The sequence below is a fragment of the Acinonyx jubatus genome, chromosome E2 (genome assembly GCF_027475565.1).
Source record: "Acinonyx jubatus isolate Ajub_Pintada_27869175 chromosome E2, VMU_Ajub_asm_v1.0, whole genome shotgun sequence".
NCBI lineage: Eukaryota > Metazoa > Chordata > Mammalia > Carnivora > Felidae > Acinonyx > Acinonyx jubatus.
The window spans coordinates 17,609,692-17,631,053 of NC_069396.1; the positions used below are offsets into that span (position 1 = coordinate 17,609,692).

The window sequence follows — 21,362 nt, forward strand, 5'->3', positions numbered from 1 at the left end:
GTGGCAATGATGAGATTCCAGATGCAACCCCTACCCCCCCCCCACACACCCTGCTTTACATGGGTCTTTTTCCCCCAACTTCCTAATAACATTGTACTTAGCTAGTTGTCCCTCCCACTTCTAGAATGGAAATTCTGCAGAGGGGGTGGTGATTTTCACCAGCAGCCCTGACCTCCCAGGAGTGTCTGGTAAAGGGCAGGCTCAGTAGGTTAAAGAGTGACTTAAAGTTCTGAGCTAAGTGGCTGGCTGACGCTAAACACTCTAAAAATTAAGTAGCCATCACCCTAATTTCCCTCCAATGTAAAAAGCAGAGAAGATGAATACTTTAAATTAAGCTGCTTTTTACACCTGACTTATCTTTAGGAAGCAAATAGCCATGAGTGGAGGGGCAGATAAAACTTTTTAAATTTCCTATGATAGTAAAACCTTGGATTGCGATAACTTGTTCTGCAAGATGAGCAAACATTTCTCATAAATGTTAACTTGAGAAAGGAGCGACATCCTGCAATAGAAGTAGTACGTGAGGCCGAACGTCACAAGATCACAACTGAACCAATGGTTCCTGAAATTCGCATGGTACTTGAGTGCTTTGGATTACAAGCATGTTTCCAGAATGAATTATGCTCGCAAACCAAGGTTCTACTGTACTGATTAAAAGAATGGCCAAAGGAATCCCATCCAAGCTCAGCTATAAGTGGTTTTTTGTTGTTTTTCAGAAGAAGAAGAGCAAAATGTGACTAAAAAAATAAGAGGTCTAGGAATCTGACTTTCTCCTCTCCTCTACATTATAATACACTTCCCCCTAAGCCCTCAACAGATGGGAACAGGTCACCCCAAGCTCCAGGGACCCTAGACCCATAGCCTAATTCTCCCCAGTGAATAGCCTCTCCTCAAACACTACTCAATTGAGTGCCAACTACATTTTAGGTGCTGTGCCGGGGACCTTCACAGGCACCCGACCTGCTGGGAAGAGAGAATTCAGGGGATCCCAAACCTGAGAAGGGGCTGGAGGGTAGATGTCCTGACCAAGGCCTTGAGAGCAGAAGGTCAGGAAGACTTCCTGGAAGAAGCACCAACTGAGCTAGCCCTGAGAGATGAGTTAGCCTGGCAGAAAGCACAGCAAGTGCTGCTGGTGGAGGGTATAGGGTCTGGCTACCCTGGGGATGGACCACCAGCAGCATCAGAAATGTGAATGCATGGGCCTTACTCTGGACCAGGGTCTTAAACTTGAGCAATCAGGGGCCAGGACCCAAGCTCTTAACCACCAGCATGATACTCGCCCATTGAAGAGCCTTTCTCGTCAAACAAGTACTTATGAATCTTCCACTGCCTAGAATGGAGAAGGGAAGAGATAAGGCAAAGAGACAAGAACTGGTGTGGGGGGGGTGGGGGTGGAATCTGGACTAAAGCAGGGAAAGAAGGGGCACCTGGCTGGCTTAGTCAGTAGAGGATGCAACTTTTGACCTCAGGGCTCTGAGTTCCAGCCCCACGTTAGGCATGGAGACTACTTTATAAAAAAGAAATTGTGAAGTCAACGGGAGAGAGGAGCCAGGAGTTAAAGACAAAGTCCTTACAAGGCCCTGGGTCATCCCCCTCTGCCCTTCTATCGCCCCCTCCACTTTGGTCACTCAAATCCATGCACATTGGCCTTCTTGCTCTTCCATTCCACCTCAAGCCCTCTGCCCTGCTGTTCCCTTAGTCTAGAACACCCTTCCCCACATAGCCTATTCCGTCACCTCTCTTGGATCTATGCTTAAATGACCTTCTTCAGTGAGGCCTTCTCAAACTAACCCACTGCTTCCCAGCAATTCTTCACTCAGATTCACCTTTCCTCAACATTTGTCACCATCCCAAGCCCCTAAATGTTTTACGTGTTTATTATGTATACAGCCTGTTCCCATCAACATACTAGAACACAAACTCCACCTGGGTGAGGTGTACATGTCTGGTTTTCTGCTGTGTCCCAGTCCTAGAACAGTGCTTGACACAGAATAGCTCCTAATCACTATTTACCAAATGAATGAATGAGTAATGAACAAATGAATAGATAGGATGGGTGGTGCCATTTGCTGAGATGGGCACCTGGAAGCAAGGCAGGGGACAGAGGTGGATTTTAGATAAGCATTCAGGTGGCTGTGGGACAGCTGGGTGAATGCCCTAGATATGATGCCCCAGGCCAGACCATGCCCGCCTCTGAGGGCCTGTGGTTCATGCTATGGCCCATTCCAGATTACTCCAGCAGAGCCTGGGACTGACTCAGCCCACTAGCCCCAGGGCAGGCAACCTGCTGCTCCTGTTCTCCCAGCTTGCCCCGGTCTCTGCCAACAGGGCCCCACCCAGTCAGCCAACAGCAGCCACATTACTGTCCTTCTATGGTCCTGTTAGGCCCCATCAGCCCCAGAGGCCAGCTGGAAGGGCCAAAGCGGGGGGGGGGGGGGGGGGGGGGGGGGGGGCGAGGGACTTTCCTCTTAGCCCCACACCATCCTGCTGTGACTCCGGAGCTGGGAGCTCAGTTTCACTTCAGCTTCCTGAGACACCATCCAAACATCCCCTTTGTCATGTTCCTACCCCCAGAATCCCCACGGGTGGTCTCCTCCACACCCACTGGCTAATGGCATCCTCCTCTCAGCCAACAACAGACTCCTCCCCACCTTCCTGCTCACATGCTACCCAATACCGCAGGCCAGGCTCCACCAGACTCCCCCTGGAAGAAGCTTCTCCAGCTGCTCCAGCCCACACAGGTCTTACCCCACCTGGATTCTGAATGCACCCATTGTCTGAAAACCTGGCATCTCAGAGTTTTCCAAAGCTCCGACCCGTCGCCAAACCCCACAAGACAGGAGAAACTTTGTGACTGACACAGAGCACACAGTAGGCACTCAAACACTGTACTGAGGGGAACTCAATCAGCTTCTAGGATATTAAAAACACCTTCCTCAGGTTAAAGAGAATGAGGGGGAAAAGTTCAACCACTGATGTGCAAAACTGCCCAGGACATATTATAAAGGAGGGGCAGGAGATGGTTACATTTTGCAGAACAATTCATACTTCCATTTACAGAAAACTCCAATTTAGCAAAAGAAAACCACAAATATGGACACACATGTTCTAAAAATGCTTAGAAAAAAGTCTGGGAGGATACGTACCAAACCGTTAACAGCAGCCACCTGAGAAGGGGAGAGAATTTTGGAGGATGTTTAAACTTTCTATTATATTCAGGTTCTCTTTGTAGAATTTAAGCTTTATAATGGAGAATATCAAACATGTCCAAAAGTAGAGGAAACTGTGTAATGAGCCCCACATATCCATCACGCAGTACCGACAATATCGAACTTGTGATTTCATCGATGAAATCACAACCCGTCTCCCTACCCATCCCAGGTGCCTCCTTCCATCTGTAAACATGTCAGTGTCAATCTTCAGAGGATTAAGACCAGTCCCCCACTTAAAAAATAACCCTAATCCGGGGCGCCCGGGTGGCTCAGTCAGTTCAGTGACCGACTTCGGCTCAGGTCATGATCTCACGGTTTGTGAGTCTGAGTCCCACACGCATCGGGCTGTGTGCTGACAGCTCAGAGCCTGGGGCCTGCTTCAGATTCTGTGTCCCCCTCTCTCTCCACCCTACCCCTGCTGGTGCTCTGTCTTTCAAAAATGAATAAAGATTTAAAAAAATTTTTTTAAATAATCCTAATCCACTACTACTATTAAATTTTTTTAAAAACAAAGTATGTTCCCTCTGATCCTGCTTGTGAGGGAGATCAAGTAAGCTGAGGCATTCACACAGTTAAATAGTTTAAAACCTCCACCCCCAAGTGATTAAGAACAAACTTTAAGTGTTAGTTTAGAAAAGAAAAATACAATAATTAAAGGAGACTATGAAGCTCTGAAATGGCGGCTTGCAAACTTTTGTCTCTTGCCACACTTCACCATTCAGATTTAAAAGGAGCTTGGGGGCGCCTGGACAGCTGAGTCAGTCAAGCGTCCAACTCTAGATTTTGGCTCGGGTCATGATCCCAGGGTTGCGGGATCAAGCCACACTTTGGGCTCTGTGCTGAGCGTAGAACATGCTTAAGACTCTCTCTCTCTCTCTCTCTCTCTCTCTCTCTCTCTCTCTCTGCTCCTACCCCCCACTAGTGTGCGTGAGCTCTCTAACAAAAAAAAAATTTTAAATACTAATAATGAGGGGTACCTGGGTGGTTCAGTTGGTTTAGCGTCCCACTCTTGGTTTCAGCTCAGGTCATGATCTCATGGTTCGTGGGTTGGAGCCCTCCATGGGGCTCTGTGCTGAGGGCTCAGAGCCTGCTTGGGATTCTCTCTCTCCCCCTCCCCTGCTCACTCACTGTCTCAAAATAAATAAACTTTTTAAAAAATAAAAAAAGAAGGGGGGGTGGAGCTCAAGGGCACCAGTACCACCCCTTTCATTCTGGGTTTTCAAAGGGGCAGGCCATCTTGAAGCCCCATTTACCCCAAGGGCCAAAACTGGTCAAGGACTTCGAAGGCTGTATTGGGTGGACCTTAAGCCTCCTTTCTAAGCCAAAGTGAAGAATCTGGAATACAGATATTCCCAGAAATGGAGGTGCTGAGCACAGGGATGGTAAAAAACCGGGCGAGGCAGAGAGATGTGCCTCTAGGTGTGGGATCCTGGGTTGGTCAATAACCTCTAGAAGCTTCCATCTTATTCTGAAAATTGAACTGTCATACTACCTCAAAGGTTAGTGCCAGAATTAAAAAATGAGATCCTATATGAACAGTTGAGTACTCAATCAATAAACGGGTGCGATGGTTATTATGGTGCAGTTTAACAATATTCTTTTTAAAAAAAAATTTTTTTTAATGTTTATTTATTTTTGAGACAGAGAGAGACAGAGCATGAACGGGAGAGGGTCAGAGAGAGAGGGAGACACAGAATCCGAAACAGGCTCCAGGCTCTGAGCAGTCAGCACAGAACCCGACGCGGGGCTCGAATTCACAGACCGCGAGATCATGACCTGAGCTGAAGTCGGACACTTAACCAACTGAGCCACCCAGGCGCCCCTAACAATATTCTTATTCTAACATCTACCAGTTGTGTGACTCTGGCCCACTCACCTAACCTCAGTGAATGAGCCAATTCATGTATAAACTAAGAAACCAGATTTATTTTGAGAGAGGGAGAGAGCAGGAGCAGGGGAGCAGCAGAGAGAGGGAGAGACTCCCAAGTAGGCTCCACACTCGGTGTGGAGCCCTAAGTGGGGCTTGATCTCACAAGAGCCAGACACTTAACCAACTGAGCCACCCAGGCACCACAGAAACTAGATGATTCTTGGGGTACCTGGCTGCTCAGTTTGTAGAGTATGCAACTCTTGATCTTGGGGTTGTGAGTTTGAGCCCCATGTCGGGTATAGAGATTACTTAAAAATTAAAAAAAAAAAAAAAAAAAGAAAAACGAAGTTATTCTTAAGGGCCCTTCTAATTTTGCTCCCAAAGAACGGATTTTTTAAAAACATGCTCTTTGAATTTAATATTGAACAATTCTGAATCTTTCTCTGGAGGGAGGGTCTGAGGGCTACGGAGACCTTGCAGTTCACGGTCTGGAACAGGGCTACAGATGCAGGGTGATGCTGGGGTTAACCACAGATGTTTTCAGGGACACAACTGGAAAAGGAGCTATCAGTACACAGAACATAGAACATACGTTTCCAGTGCTTCAAACCAATCTCAGAAGTCTCCCTCCTGGCTGCATTTCTGCCCCATTGCCGTTCAGCCCATTCTCCATGGGGCCACTGGAGGATAGCCTTTACAAGTATTTCAAAGCAGATTAATTGGTTCTCCGCTTTCTCAAAAGGGCAGCAGTAGAGACCATGGTAGTTAATCATCCATAAAACTTCCCACTCAGGGAGGCTTAACGATCCTGGGCACGGGGTAAAAACAGTATTACTGAACTACTGATAGGCACCATGGGAGACTGGGCAAGAACCCCTGGCAAGACTAAAGTCCTCAGTTTCGATGAGAGAATCTGCCCTTGGCTCAATACTAAGAACAACCCTATTTCATGCATCATCAGGAAATCCTGAAAACCCAGTACTTCTCCCATGACAGGACTGGCGTGGGGAGGAATCTGTCTCCTATGATCCATGACCATCCCAGGGGCCACAAATACCTCCATATCACAAGCATCCTGCACACAGCATCTAGAATGCTCTTAACAGGGGTGCCTGGCTGGCTGAGCCAGTAGAGCATGCTACTCTTGATCTCAGAGTCATGAGTTTGAGCTCCACATTGGGCATAGAGGTTACAAACAAATAAATAAATGGAAGGCTCTTGACATTACTTGTAAAAGACCAGAAACAGTCAATAGCCATCAAGAGAAGACAGGTGCGCCTTGGTGGTTCAATCAGTTAAGTGTCATGGGTTTGAGCTCTACTTTGGGCCTCCTGCTGACAAGCCTGGAGGCTGCTTGGGATTTTCTCTCCCACTTTCAAAATAAATAAACTTAAAAAAAAAAATGAGGACAATCTTTAAGAAATATCAAGTAAAGAAAACAAAGTACAGAACAATGTATATATATATATAATATGCTATCTTCATGTTAACGCTGGGTGGGGGGCGGCAATAAGTATCTAAACATACTTAATTCAAGAAACACTGGGGAATTATATTAAATAGTAACAGCAGGTTGAAAGGGACCTGAGCAGTTGGAGTTCACAGAACAGCACCAGCCAGGTAAAGGTAGCACATGGAGGTGGTGGCATATGCTTTGGTTTAGCAACCCAGGGTTCAAATCACTGCCATTTCCTAGCTCTGTGGCCTTGGACAAGTCACTAACTCTGGGTCTGTTTCCTCCTCTGTAAAATGGAGACAATATTACTGTCAGGTTCATAGGATTGTTGAACTGATAGGTTTGACTACAAATTAGCATAAAGTGGCTTCATGACAGTGTACCTGGTTGGCAGTGGTTGACATATGGACAAACAATATGAACTTGAATGGGTGTTGGGTAGAGCGCATCTTAGATTTGGGGAGGTCAGGAGCAAAGACACAGGGGATGGAGCCCTTCCTCATCCGTAATCCTCCTCTCTGGCTCCTTTGGTCTCTAATATTTAACCATTTTTTTCACCCCCTTGACACAAATCTAAAGCAGAAACATCTCATAATAAAAACTCAATACTTAAGGGGCACCTGGGTAAAGTTAAGCCTCCGACTTTGGCTCAGGTCATGATCTCACAGTTCATGGATTCAAGCCCCACATTGGGCTCTGTACCAACAGCTCGGAGCCTGGAGCCTGCTTTGGATTCTGTGTCTCCCTCTCTCTCTGCCCCTCCCCTGTTCATGCTCTGTCTCTGTCTCTCAGAAATAAATAAACATTGAAAAAAATTAAAAACAAAACAAACAAAAAACCACCTCAATACTTAAAAGCGTTTATGTGCCAGGCACTGAAATCACTTTAGACATGCTAACTCACTGAATCCTCTCTCAACCCTGTAAGGCAGGAACTACAATTTATCCCCTTTTTAAAGGGGAGAGGACTAGGCACAGAAAGGTTAAGTAAATTGCCCAAGGTCACATGGCAAGTAAGAGTCGGAATTTGAACCCAGACAATTCTGCTCCTCCTACTGCCCTCCCCAATTCATCTTTACTCTCTGAGGGAGCTCAAGGAGACTCTTTCCTTCACTTTACAGGATAAAAAAGAAATAGATAAGCGCTAAAGATTAAAGGCACAACGTTGACATCAAATCTGTTGAAATTGGGAGTGCAACCTCACACCTGGTAAAGTTTCCTGAGCTGAACCACCTCCCAGGTATTTCATTCCCGAAGTTTTTAAGTACTCCCATGGTTTGGGTGAGAGGATTAGCAGAAAGGAGGAAGGAAAAAAAAAGAGAGAAATTACAACTAAAGTCCCAAGAAAAATCAGCACAATTTACATGAAAAGTTTCCAATTCAAAGATTTTAATGACAAGCTCTGAAACATCCATCTGCAAGGCATACAAGAGCATTTCTTTACCGACGCAGACTTAAATCAGAAGGTACAGGAAGTACACCCACAAATTCTAATTTCTCCAGAAAGTTTAGTCATTATAAGCCCAGGAGCGGAGGTGCTAATGAAATCGGCCACGTGAACTCCACCAAGCAGCTGCTGAGCCCTGTCATTTCTGCAAACTCCAGGCTTCTGGCGAAGAGGAAAGAGATCTTAGGGCCAGTATCCTGGGACTTATGACTAAGAGCAGTCACCTAAAGTACCTGTTACTGTGAATATGAGGTCAGAGTGGATTCAACCTGATCCTGATAACCTCACCAGGGGAGGCCTCTCAGCTGGTGATTCAGCGCTCCACCCCACCTGTCAATAAGAGCTCAGGCTATTGTCCCATGGCTGACTCAAGGGATGACGTTTCCTACAAAAAAGGCACAACTTTTCCCACAAACAACTTGGTCATCTTGTTCCCTTTTCAAACACTCCCACACAACTGTGATGAAGAATTTGAGGAGGAGGAAGTTTGCAGTCTTTGAAAGTCCTCATACTTCATTCTGACCAAAGAGGTCCTGGGACACCAGGATACATGTAACTCAACCCTCCACCCCCCAACACACCCAAATATGCCCAAGAATCATGATGCTTACAGGACAATCCCATCCCTCCTCCGTGAGGAGGTTAAGAAAACCAGACTTAAAGCCATATGCCTCTTGGGCAACACGCCAAGGGGCGGGTGGCTTGGAAAGCACATTAGATCCTGGTTTGAATCTGATACCTTTTAAAGGAGACGTTAGCTCTCAGGATCATTCCTCTAAAAAAAAATACCTGCCCAAAGAATAGCCTTTTTTCCTCCTCTGAGGTGTAGCCAGCCTACAATGTATTAATTTCAGGTGTACAACACAGTGATCCACGTTTATACACATTACAAAGAGATCACCAGATAAATCCAGCTACCATCTGCCACCACATAAAGTTGTTCGCTACTGTTAACTGTATTCCCTATGCTATACGGTGTATCCCGTGTCTTAATAATTGGGAGTTTGTACCTTATAAAGAGAATAATCTCTATCTTATTTTTAAGAGAATAGTCTTTAAATGGCACCAATTTGGGCTTAAAAGAATGTGGCAAGTCCAATCCCCTCAAAGACACAGTCCAATTCTAACATCTATTGAGCACCTCACCTCCTCAGGTCTTTAAGTAAATACGGTTCTTAGTGATGATTCCCCCAAATGCCTCCACTCCACCACACACAGTTCTTTCTATCCCCTTTCCTGCTGTATTTTTCTCCTTCCGCAGATCACCACGTTGCCTTCTCCCGCCCCCTCTGATTAGAAGGGAAGGGGCAAGGGGGCAAGGATTTTTGTCTGTTTTGTCCCGTTATAGCCTCGGTGCCTAGAAAACACAGTACTCGTGTTGGCAGGTGGTCCACACAAATGTGTTCAGTGATCAGACAGAGGATGCTCATCTAGAAGGATTTCCCTCCCCCTGAGACCTTGAGAGCAGGAGTTACCCATCCCCTTCACTTGGTCAATCGCAGACCATCTGGTTGGCTGTCTTTTCCTGCCATGAGGGGCACGGGCTTTGCTGTGCTCTGGAGCCCAAAAGCCACCAGAACATACCTCCAGGCTCTCCAGTTTCCTGTCGGCATGAGCTGCACTATCTTACAGCCTCTCAGAGCCACGACAGTCACTTCTCACTGGTTGTTGTGAGGTCTGAAGGGGAGAGACAGCATATGGAAGCAATGCTGTTTACGGGAATGCAGGTTGAAACAATAATGATTCTGAGAGACACAGAGCATGCGTGTGCGTGCAAGTGGTGGAAGGGCATAGAGAGAGAAAGAGAATCCCAAGCGAGCTCCATGCTGACAGTGCAGAGCCAAACTCGTGGCCAGGTGAGATCCAGGAGATCGTGACCTGAGCCGAAATCAAGAGTCGGTCACTTTGCTGACCGAGTGAGCCACCTAGGTGCTCCAATAATGATTTTTTGGTAAGTATGTCTCAACTATTGCATGGGACATACTAATAAAAAATTAATCACTGTGTATCTGAAATTCAAATATAAATAAGTGTCTGTATTTTTATTTGCTAAATCTGGCAACTTTGCCCATTAGGTAGTTACCTTCCTGAAGGCAGGGTAACGTATCTTACATAAATTGCCATATAGTACCTTCTCAATATTCATCAATCAGATGGACTTTGGAGTTGTGAGATTTCTCTCTTGGCCATGAGCTGCTAATTAAGTCGGCTCTAAATTTTTGTCTTGGGAGTTTTTTGCACCTCACAGCGAATTCCTTCCAGGCTTCTGTGCATTGCCAACATCTGGAAGAATGGATACCAGGTCTTGAACAATTAATGGCCTCGAAGGATGCTGCAGATACCCAGGAAGGTGTTGGGTGCGTCTGGGAGTCTTGCTCAAGGAAGGTGTTACCCAGACAATAGGAAACCCAACAGATGGCCCTGGCTGGCTCAGGTATCTGTTTAGATTTTGATCTGGTGCTTCCTTACACCAAGAAGTGTGGGCAGAAATGGCTCCTCTGACCTTTAGACTCTAGACTACAAGCTGTTTTGTGACAAGACAATTAGGTAAGGTTACACCAGAGGTGTGCAGGGCTCCGAGAAGCTGGAGAGGGCCAAGCTGAGACACATGCCCTGTGAACGTCCCCTCCTCCTCATGTCCTTCTATGGCTCACACTGACAAAGTTCTAGCTTTTCTTAAATACAAAAACCACCCTGGAATATCTCCTAAACACAAAAAATATATAGGTCTATACACACACACACACACACACACACACACACACACTGAAACCTCATTTATTCATTCAACAAATACCTGTTAAGCACCTATTATATGCCAGGCACTGCTCTAGACACAATACAGCCAGTAAAATATACAAGATGAAATTCCCTGGCCTCCTGGGTGGCTCAGTTGGTTAAGTGTCCACCTTCAGCTCAGGTCATGATCTCACAGTTGGTGAGTTCAAGCCCCATGTCAAGCTCTGTGCTGACAGCTTGGAGCCTGCAGCCTGCTTCAGATTCTGTGTCTCCCTCTCTCTCTGCCCCCCCCCCCACTAATATTCTGTCTTTCTCTCCCTAAAAACTAATAAACATTAAAAAAAATTTTTTTTAAGAAAATGGACAGGAGAAATAAGTGGAATACATAGCATGCTAGATGGTGAAAAGTGCTACAGAGGAAAATAAGGCAAAAAAGGAAGGGGAGTGCAAGAAGGAGTAACTATCTTAAATAGGGGCTCAAGAAAGGGTTCACTGAGAGGGTGACATGTAAGCAAAAACATGGACCTAAATGAGCCAGCCATGAGAGACACCTAGATAGCTCAATCAGTAGAGTATGTGACTCTTAATCTTAGGGTCGTGAGTTCAAGCCCTACGTTAGGCATACAACTTACTTAAAAATAAAGTAAGTGAGTGAGCCATGCAGATATCAGAAAAGTATTATTGACAGCAGCAATAGCCAGTGCAAAGGCCCAGGGGTACAAGTGTGTCTGGTGTGTTTCTAGGTAGAGTCAGGAAGAATTGATAGCAAGAAGTAAGGGGTAGGGGAAGTGTTTGGGGGTGGGGGGCAGATCACGGAGGCCTTACATATCATAGAAAGGACTTTGACTTACATTCTCTGTGAAATGAGGAACCACTGGCCAACTCTGATTTTTAAGTTAATTTTTCTTAAGTATATTTGACAGACATTTTATTGATTTCAGGCATGCAATACACTATTCACTATTTGTATTAACTTAAATTTTCTTTCTTTCTTCCTTTCAGTAGGCTTCATGCCCAGCACAGAGCCCAACAAAGGGCTTGAACTCATAATCCTGAGATCAAGCCCTGAGCTGAGATCAAGAGTTGAACACGTAACTGACAGAGCTACCCAGGAACTCCTCAAATTTTAAAAACCATCACTGGTGGCTGCTGGATGGAGAAAAGACTGCTAGGGTAGGGGTAGAGGAGAATGACCTAAGATGCTCTACAACAGCCTTCAGGAGAACTCTCCTGGGAACAGAGAAGGTGTAGAAGTGTGTCTGAATGCCAAACCACAGAAACAGGTGTTCTCCGTAGCCTTCAACTTGCCCAGGTACCATAAATCTGAAAGGATTTCAGCTTGTTACACGTTTTCCTAATTACAAGGCCCACTAATTATTATCTAGGCCTTGGCCAATTATCCCACGGGGGCCTGTGCTGGCCACCGTTTATGATTTTGCTCATGGTGAACAGGTTCAACCTTTCCAGACAGGCCCCATTAGGTTGCAGCAGTAATGCCTGAGCTCACAGGGATCCAGGCCCAGATCTCTCCCGCACCTTGAAAAAGTCCCAGTTTGGTGCGGGAGGGAACACTTGGGTGGCTCAGTTGGTTAAGCATTCTGACTTCAGCTCATGTTGTGATCTTGGGATTAGTGGATTCGAGCCCCACATCGGACTCTGTGCTGACAGCTCAGAGCCTGGAGCCTGCTTCAGATTCTGTGTCTCCCTCTCTCTCTGCCCCTCTCCCAGTCACATTCTGTTTCTCTCTCTCTCAAAAATAAACATTAAAAAAATATTTTTTTTAAGCCCCAGTTGGAACCTCATTATACTACAGTTTCCCTCCCAAGCTCTAATTCTCAATGCCAACAGAATTGCATTTTCAGGGACCCAGAAAGTTGAAGACAGAGAGTAAAAGAAGTGAGGTTCATAGATGCCTGGGTGGCTCAGTTAAGGGTCTGACTTTAGCTCAGGTCATGATCTCATCGTTTGTGGGTTCGAGCACCGCATCGGGCTCTGTGCTAACAGCCCAGAGCCTGGATCCTGCTTCAGATTCTGTGTCTCCCTCTCTCTCTGCTCCTTCCCTGCTCACACTCTGTCTCTCACAGATTAGATAGAGAAAGAAAGAAAGAAAGAAAGAAAGAAAGAAAGAAAGAAAGAAAGAAAGAAAGAAAGAAAGAAAGAGAGAAAGAGAGAAAGAGAGAAAGAAAGAAGGAAGTGTGGTTCAGCTAGCATTTATTTGGAAGTGAAGGTAACAGGCAAACAGGCTGGAAGTTACCCACCCATATAAGACAAAAGAGGCCCTTCAAAAGCAAAAGAGGATGAATTCCAGCATCACAGTTAAAATCAGTGAGACACAAAAGGTATAAAGACATCTTTTCCAAGGAGAAGGTGGGAATTCCTTTCCCTCAGGGGACTCAGCTTCCACTGGAGATGCAGTTTGGCAACAAGGCAGATGAGGGTCACAATGAGGGCACAAGTCTTAGAAGATTCAAGTGCAGGACTGGAGCCCCAACTCTGCCACTTCCTGGGTCGGGGTGGGAAGGAGACTTTTTCACTGTCGGCAATATATATATATATATATATATATATATATATATATATATATATACACACACACACACACACACACACACACACACACATATATATATATTCACTATATATTTTTAACCAAGTGAATGATTTCTACTAAAAGAAAAGGAAGGAATGAAAGGAAAAAAAAAGAATAGAAAGAGAAAACCCGGGGCCCCTGGCTGGCTCCGTTGGTGGAGCATGCGACTCTTGATCTCACAGTCATGCACCCAAGTCCCACATTGGGCATAGAGATTTCTTAAACAACAAAGTAAACCCTCTATTACCTGCAGACTAAAGTCCAAGGCCCTGTGATAGCCTGGTTGTGGTCTACACCTAGGCACTCTCTTCCTGGGACCATCTCCTGCAAGCACAGCTCCAGCCTCTTTCATGCCCCGCCATGCCTTTGGGCACCCCGTTTCCCATACCTGGAGAGTCTGTTCACCTCTGGCTGGCTGGAGCCTTATCACTCACCAAAGCCCAGCAGGTAAAACTGAGCGCTCACTGAATCCTCTGAACATTTTCCCACCGCAGAGCCCTTCTCAGAATGTACTGAAATTACCCCCTGCAAGGGTCTCAGAGATTTCTGGAATCTCCCTGAGATCGAAGGCTGGTCTTAAGTCAGTGCCCCAAGCAAGAGGTGTATGGTGGGGAGGCAGCTACTTCTCTGGGTCCCCCATTCCCACCCCATGTGCCCACCCCACACCCACAGAGCACTCCTTTGCCAGCATGGCAGAAGGACCAGCCTTATCCCTTCCAGATCAAGGGTGCCCTTGGATCCCTGGCCTCAGGCTGAACGAGATGTTCATACCCCACTGGCACCAGGTATTTACTCATCAAACATTGTGACCTAGCTACTGGAGTTGTCCAGGACAACAAATCTGGTGGCAGCAGACACCTGGGGAGCTTTAAAAACTACCATGTCCAGATCTCCACTCTCAGAAACTGTAGTTCAGTGATGTGCAGGAGGGCAAATGTGCATCTTTGAAGTGTTCCAGGTGATCCCACACGAAGCCATGCAGGTAACCCATACTCTCAGGAGCTAGGGCGGAGCATTTCTGGCAATGGGAAAACACACAGTATCCTACAGCATGTGTATTATAAAATAATTTAAATTTTTTAAGGATTTTAAGTAATCTTTACACCCAACGTGGGGCTCAAACTTACAACCCAAAAGGGCACCTTTGTCGAACAAGCATTTGACTCTTGGTTTCAGCTCAGGTTGTGATCTCCCGATGGTGAGAGTGCTTGCTCGTATTCTCTCTCTCTCTCTCTCTCTCTCTCTCTCTCTCTCTCTCTCTCTCTCTCTCCTGTCTCTCTCTCTCTCTTCCTCTTTCTCTCTCTCTCCTCTCTCTCTCTCAAAATCAATAAATAAACAAACAAACAAAAACCCACTTACAACCCCGAGATCAAAAGTCTACCTCCGTACTCTACTGATTGAGCCAGCCGGGTGTCCCATGAAATAATTTTAAAAACCAGGCAGAAGCTGACAAGTTCAGGGTCATCTTGTTTTCCCACCCCCCAGCTACTCCTTGCCCCACCCCTCCCACTCCATCTGCAAACAATAGTCACAAGCAGGTCCACAGGCAGCCCCACCGCGGAGTCTGCTGGCAGAGGCAAACAAGAAGACTGTCACCAAATTCCCTCTCCTAGCAAAGGGCACTTTGGTCTGTCACTGTTTGCAGAGCAGTGTTTGCTTTAACACAGAATCGGGGAGAGTGAGGAAACTGGTTTGGCTGGTTTACGGGGTGGGAAGGAGCACAGGGAAAAGTTCTGAACCACAGGTAAATCACATGGGAGAGACGCAAGCAGAAGGCACCAAATACTTCGGGGCTTTAATATTTAATATTCATTGAGCACCTGGTACTGTTAGGCCCACTTTACAGATGAGGAAACTAAGGCTTAGAGGATAAGGTCCTTGGCCGACCTCCCCTCAGGTGGCAAGGGACATTCCCTGGGTTTCAATCTAGGCAGTGTGACTCAAGAACCTTCTAAATGATGGAAATATGCCACCAGAGCCTTGGCAGGGGGGGTGGAGGATTAGATGCAGAGAAGAGGAAGGAAGGCGAAGAGGAAATGTGTAAAAACAAGGTGGCTAAAGCCCTCTGGACAGCAGCAAGCATGAGCTCAAGTGTATGAAAGATAAAGTTGAAGTAGCAAGAGAGAGAGGCAGAGAAAGGACGAAAGGCCACCACAGGAATTTCTTTCAATTGACCAAAGATGAAAAACACTTAAAAATGGCTGCCTTTCCCCTTCCAGATTCAGGTTTGAGGGCTCCCGCCTCTGCCCTCTGGCATTCAGAAGGAATCACTCAGCACGCTGTAATCCTGGGACACACTTATGGGGTAGCCCAGCTTCTAGAAGCACAGACTGGGCATGCAGTGCTCACGTGCATCTTAGAAGGTTCTAACTGACAACTCTTCTGGTCCATTTAGATCTAGGACGGGCCTGAGGCCAAAGAATTTGAGAGGGGGAAAAAATAAGCCAATATATGAGGGGTAATAAACATTCATTCATTTCTTCAAAATAATATTTGAGTGCCTACTCTGTGCTAAGAATATGAGGCACCATTTAATATTTCCTGTTTCTTTACATCATCTCTCTTATGTTCAGCCCAGATCTGCTTTATTAATTACTGTAACCCCAGAGTCTAGCCCAGTGCTGGCACTCTTACTTGTTGGCTAGCCAAATTAAAACAAACATGCCTTTTAATCCTCACAACAAACCGCTAAGTACTACTACCCGCCCCCCCCCCCCCCCATTTCACAGGTGGAGAAACCGAGACCCAATCAAATAAAGCGTTTTAACCAAGGTCACATAGCTAGGAGCTGAAAGACAAACCTGGACCTTTGATGTGCTTACTCACAAACTCTCCTGACCAGCCATACAGACTTCATTCCCCTCCTTGAAGGCCTAAAGCCCTAAAAAGAGATGGGAGTTGAAGCAGAGTAGAAACTCAAAGTCTGAATTGTGACAGGTGCCTCTCGGGGATTTTAGGATTTTGGCAGCTCCTGGGAGATGTGAGAGGTGATTGCTTCAGCGTCTGGCTTATCTGGGGTTACACTTGGAAGGGAATGTGTAACAGACACCAAGGTGAGCATTTCGGAAGAAAAGTCTCACCCAATAAAAAGCTCTAGAGAGCAAACAGGGATTTCCATAACCATCTGGCAGAGGCAGCACAGGTCCGGCAGGCAGGCCCCAGGGGGAGCAGCAGCCAGACTTCCTTAGCCTTACAGGGCCCAGGACCTGGGAGGACCCAGATCTCCTTCCCCGGTGAGCTTGACATTAACCTTTGTCACAGATGTGAGTAATCATGAACTGAATGAGTTTGAGGGACAGGGGAGTGGGTGTCTGATGATGTAAGGAGATTCCCAAAGCAGGTTTCCGTATTTGTTTTTTTTTAGGCCCAGTTTAATTAGGAGGCCTGCACCCTGTTTCTACCACCTTTCAGCACATCTTTTAGAAAGGGGGAAATGGATGTATTTAATCCACACAAGTGGGTGCTTGTGAGCTAGGTCAATCCATCAAGGAGCCAGAGCTCAAACCCAAAACAGAAGCCCTGTACACCTGAAACCAAGCGGTGAAGCAAAGCAAGAAGCCATTGGTTTCCAAGCCTGTCTGCTTTTTGCAGCTCACCCCTCAATCAACTTAAAGCTGAAGGCAATATGAAATAGCCGGGGTTTCTCAAACCAGTTTATGCCAGAAAAAAGAAAAATTCTCAAACTCTAGAGAACTGGTTTAAAGTTGTTTGTTTTTTAAAACATTCTCTATTCTAGAATAGAACCTGGAGAGTTACCAAAGACATAAATTCAAGGCCGAGGCCGTGGGGTCGTCCATCTCACAGAGCACAATAATCGCCCCAGCAAACCACTCCAGGGTCCCCTGAGTTCGGTCAAACCCTATTCGTGACACCCTATGGCAAACGGTGGACAAAAAGTAACAGGTTCCTTATTTTCAAACTCCCGTGAAGCGAATATTTAAACCTGGTGCTAATGTCACATCCTTCCACTTCCCTGGAGGGTCCAAAGAGAGTGAGGCCACCACCCTAAATCCTAACTGCCTTTTTAAGTCACAAAGCCAGTCTTCTAAGGTCACATGTGTGATTTTACCAGAAGGGCACTTCCGTCCTGGGGTAATTCCACACGGGACTCGGAGGAAGGTCTAAACGGTGAAATGTCAGCAAATCTGCTGATGGAACGGGTCTTGGACATAAAGGACACTGAACCCAGCCACACAGGCGGCTTTCAGAAGCTGCCTCTCCCACCAAGCTCACCACCACAGGCCTCTCTCTCCACTTCCCACCTGTTGTGACCCATCTCCATCACCACCTCCTCCTGTTCTCGGGGTCCTGCTATATCAACACCTCTGCTCTCTCAGGCACACAGGGAAGACAACGTTTACTGCACAATGGACACTAATTCTCCAAACACCTCTTTTTTTGAAATGATTGAGAGGGGGAGAGAACAGGACAAAGACCAGCTGTGGATCTCTGAACGGATTACTAAATTGCTTTACGTTTCAATTTCCTCCCCTGCAAAATAGAAATAACAACAGTGCCTACCCTCATAAGATTCTTGGGAATAGATATACATATTTTTTAATGTTTATTTTTGAGAGCAAGAGTGCAAGTGGGGGAGGGGCAGAGAGGGAGAGCAAGCTCCACACTGACAGCACAGAGCTGGATGGGAGGCTCAAACCCACAAACTAGGGAATCATGACTTGAGCCAAAGTCAGACGCTTAACCGACTGAACCACCTAGGCGCCCCAGTTCTTGGGAATATTAAGTGGGATAAAATCGAGCACTTGCCCCAGAGTCTGGTTCAAAAGGAATAGGCTGCTATTAATAATAATGGTAATATTTATATTATTATGCAATAATATTCTTGGTCAGACCAAGAGCTTGTCTGGGGAAGAGGGGTGCAGGAGTGATAAAAGCAGACTAACTCACATCTGGACTTACCAAAAGCCTTGGTACGGGAAAACAAAGTGACCGGCGCTTGTCTTGGAACACCCCCATATACACAGGCACACCCCCAATTTCTAACTCCTGCCCCAATCTTCAAGGCCGGGTCAACTTTGCCTCCTCCAAGAAGCCAGCAGCCCTCACTGCCAACTGATACTCATCAAAACATCCCACACCACCCACATTCTTTGGCACCTGAATGCCCATGTCCCACAGTGCCCTCTAAGCGGGTCCTGGGGCATTCTCCATAATCTGCTGGAACGTGAAATACCAACAGCAGGCTGGAGTGTCTCCATATCTCTTCAATTCATTCCTGAGTTACCCAGCACAGGGCTGGGCAAGCTGTCAACCATCGACTAATGGTGGACCCACTGCAAAATCAGACACTTCCTTTCTCACTTCATAGAAAGCTCCACACAACACAGGCAGGGCTCAGAAAACCAAGTATGTTTAATCAATGGAGCTGCAGTTTCTCTGTTTGGGTGGGGGTGGAGGTAGGGGTGGGGGGGGCGGGAGGGAATGCCGCCCACTATTGGAACAACTTCCAAAATTCAAACAATTTTCACACAACAGCGTGATTGCTCAAGTTTTCATGTGGCCAAAGACTGGAAGAATAAACGCAGTGAATTTCCTCAGGGGAATTGTGGGTGATTTCTCATTTTAAAAAGTGTCTCTTTTATACTTATGATACTTGCCCAATCAACTGAAATCAAGAGGAAGAAATCGTTTGGTAGGAAATAAGCATCTGGGAATCAATGAAACCAGAAGAGAAACCAAGCTTCCCTTGCTCTCTCATTTCTGGGCAACAGTGAAATAAAGCTAACTCTAGAATCCTGATTATCACAGTGATAAGGCCCAGAAGTACATTGTGTGTGTTTTCATTCCTGAGTCACAGCTACTGGTTTTTTGGTTTTTTTTTGTTTTGTTTTGTTTTTTAAACCATTATTCATTGGGGGAATAGTAAGTGTATCAAAATGTTTTCATCTCTTTGAGCAAATGCCACAACCCTTGGCACCTCAGTCATCCCAGAGATGGTGCAGAATGGGGCCTGGGAATCAGTCCTAGTTCAAATTCCTGCTTGGCAGACCTGGGGCAAGTGGACTCCACCCTCTGAGCCTCCGTTTGCTCATCTGCAAAACGGGAATTACTGCCGCCCCTCACCCCACACATCAGGTTTTAGCAGCCTGAAATGACAGACTCTCAAGTGGTCAGGACAATTTGACACACATTAAAGGCCTCTAAAAAATGCACCCCCCCCCCCCAACATAATTACCAATACCATAGCTCTCTCAACCACAGTAAAAGTTTAGATCGTTACATCTGTGTAAATTCCAAAGGGGTGCCATTTGAGCCAGGAAAAAAGGGTTTGCGCGGTCCAGCCCAGAGCCGTGGGAGCAATTTCTCGGACCCTTCCCACTCCCACCGCACCCAGCTCGGGACCCCAGCAGTACGTCCTCACCTCTGCCCAGGACTCGGCCTCTCTCCAAATGTCGACGGGGCACGGTGAACGTGTAGCTGTCGGCGCCAAAGCCAGGACGGCAGGGCTCGGGCTCCTGGCAGAGCCCTGATGTGACCTGGAGTAGGGGAAAGGTATGGAACCGGGGTGATCGGGGGAGGGGGGTTCCCCCCGGCGAGGAGGGGTCGCCTCCTGCCCACACCGAAACCAACCGCGCCGCCCCTCCCTTGCTCCCAGCGTCGGCCTGTGGGAGGGATCCACCCTCACCCCCAACCCCCAGGGCAGGCAGCCACGCCAAACTCTTTCATTCCGAAACTTGCTGCCGCCAAGCTCCCAGGTACTCCCGGGAGAGGGGGCCTGCTGGGTCAACCTCCTCCCGACCAACCACTCCTTTCTTTGCATTCTCCTTTTTAATTTCACTAGAGGCAACTTTACTGTTCCCCACTTCACTTTCCTTATGCTGGGAACACTCCCACTCTTAAGTCTAGTTTCTCACACGGAGGGGCGCCCCAACACCTTTTGAGCCCTTTATTAACCCACGGCGCCCCATACCTGTTTACGAGCCTTTCTTTATAGGCAAGTGCTTTTATTTCTGTTGATTTCCCTTTCCTTACCTCAGGGGTCATCTCCACTACTCCTGGCTCCCCCGACTTGCAGCGGGACTCCCCTTTTCTGTACCCCGGCCCCCACCCTGCCCCACGCCCCCCACTGCCCGCCCCCAGCCTCTACCTCCGCCAGCTCGGAGTCCCCAGAGCCGCAGCGAGGCTCGCCCCCCACCTCTAGTATTTGCGCGAGGGAGTGGGCAAAGCCACGCGCTCTCCACCCGCACCCGCTCCCACTCCCACCTCCGTGGAGCCCAGAGCGCGGCGCAGCTTCCAGGCCATTCCTGGACCTAAACTTTCTTGGAAGAAGAGGGGACGAGAGGAGAGAGAGGAACGGGGCCGGGCGCGTGATGGTGGGGCCGGAAGGCGTCCCCCGCAAAACCAAGGGACGCGACGTACCTGTAGCAGCAGCAGGAGCGCGGAGACGCTACGCGACGGAGGGCCCATGGCGGGCCGGGCAGAGGTCGGGTCGGGCTGGGTCCCGCGGAGCTTGGCCGGGCTAGAGTACGGCAGGACTTCCGCGAACCCACAGGTGCTCTGCGGTTCCCGACGCCACTGAGCCGGGCAGCGTCGCGGCCGCCAGGTGAGCCTGGAAGGCACCGCCCCCCACAGCGCTGATTGGCTGAGGGTACACCTGCGGACCGCAGCCAATGAGCGGCGCGGCTGGGTCTCGGCTTCCCCCGCGGGCTGGGGGCGGTAGGCCCGCCCCTGACCCCGCCTCGCAGCCTCCAGCCGACCGGGTGACCGGCTGGCCAGCAATGGATTGCTAGTCCGGGGAGGGAATAGGGGCTCCAGGATTCCTGTTTCCACCAAGTTCCCTCCTAGCCGCGCGGTGGCTCACTAACACCTGGGGGCAGAAAGGACTTCTCTCTTTATCGGGTCCTGTCTTCTTAACTGCAGATCTCCACAGGTTCGTGAGTGTACAAATCAATCCACTGGGCAGGACCTACCTTTCAAGTCTCAGTTTCTCCACCCTCCAAATGGGAATACTAATCACAAAATCCTCCCTATGTTGTTGTGAGGTTGCCAACCAATTAATAAGACCAATGTTTTGGGGAGCCTGGCTGG

The 21,362-nt window shown here is 47.6% G+C and overlaps 1 protein-coding gene across 1 annotated transcript in view; it reads right to left on the reverse strand.

Annotated features, from left to right (window-relative positions):
* Positions 1-20,862, reverse strand: part of CDH1 (cadherin 1) — an 81,749-nt gene extending 60,887 nt beyond the window's left edge. Inside the window, exons 1-2 of the mRNA XM_015069392.3 lie at positions 20,694-20,862; positions 19,696-19,810 (exon numbers count right to left, since the gene is read on the reverse strand). Coding sequence (XP_014924878.2) covers positions 19,696-19,810; positions 20,694-20,741 — 163 coding nt within the window. The 5' untranslated portion in view covers positions 20,742-20,862. The remainder of the gene's footprint in view (positions 1-19,695; positions 19,811-20,693) is intronic.
* Between the last annotated feature and the right edge of the window lie 500 nt (positions 20,863-21,362).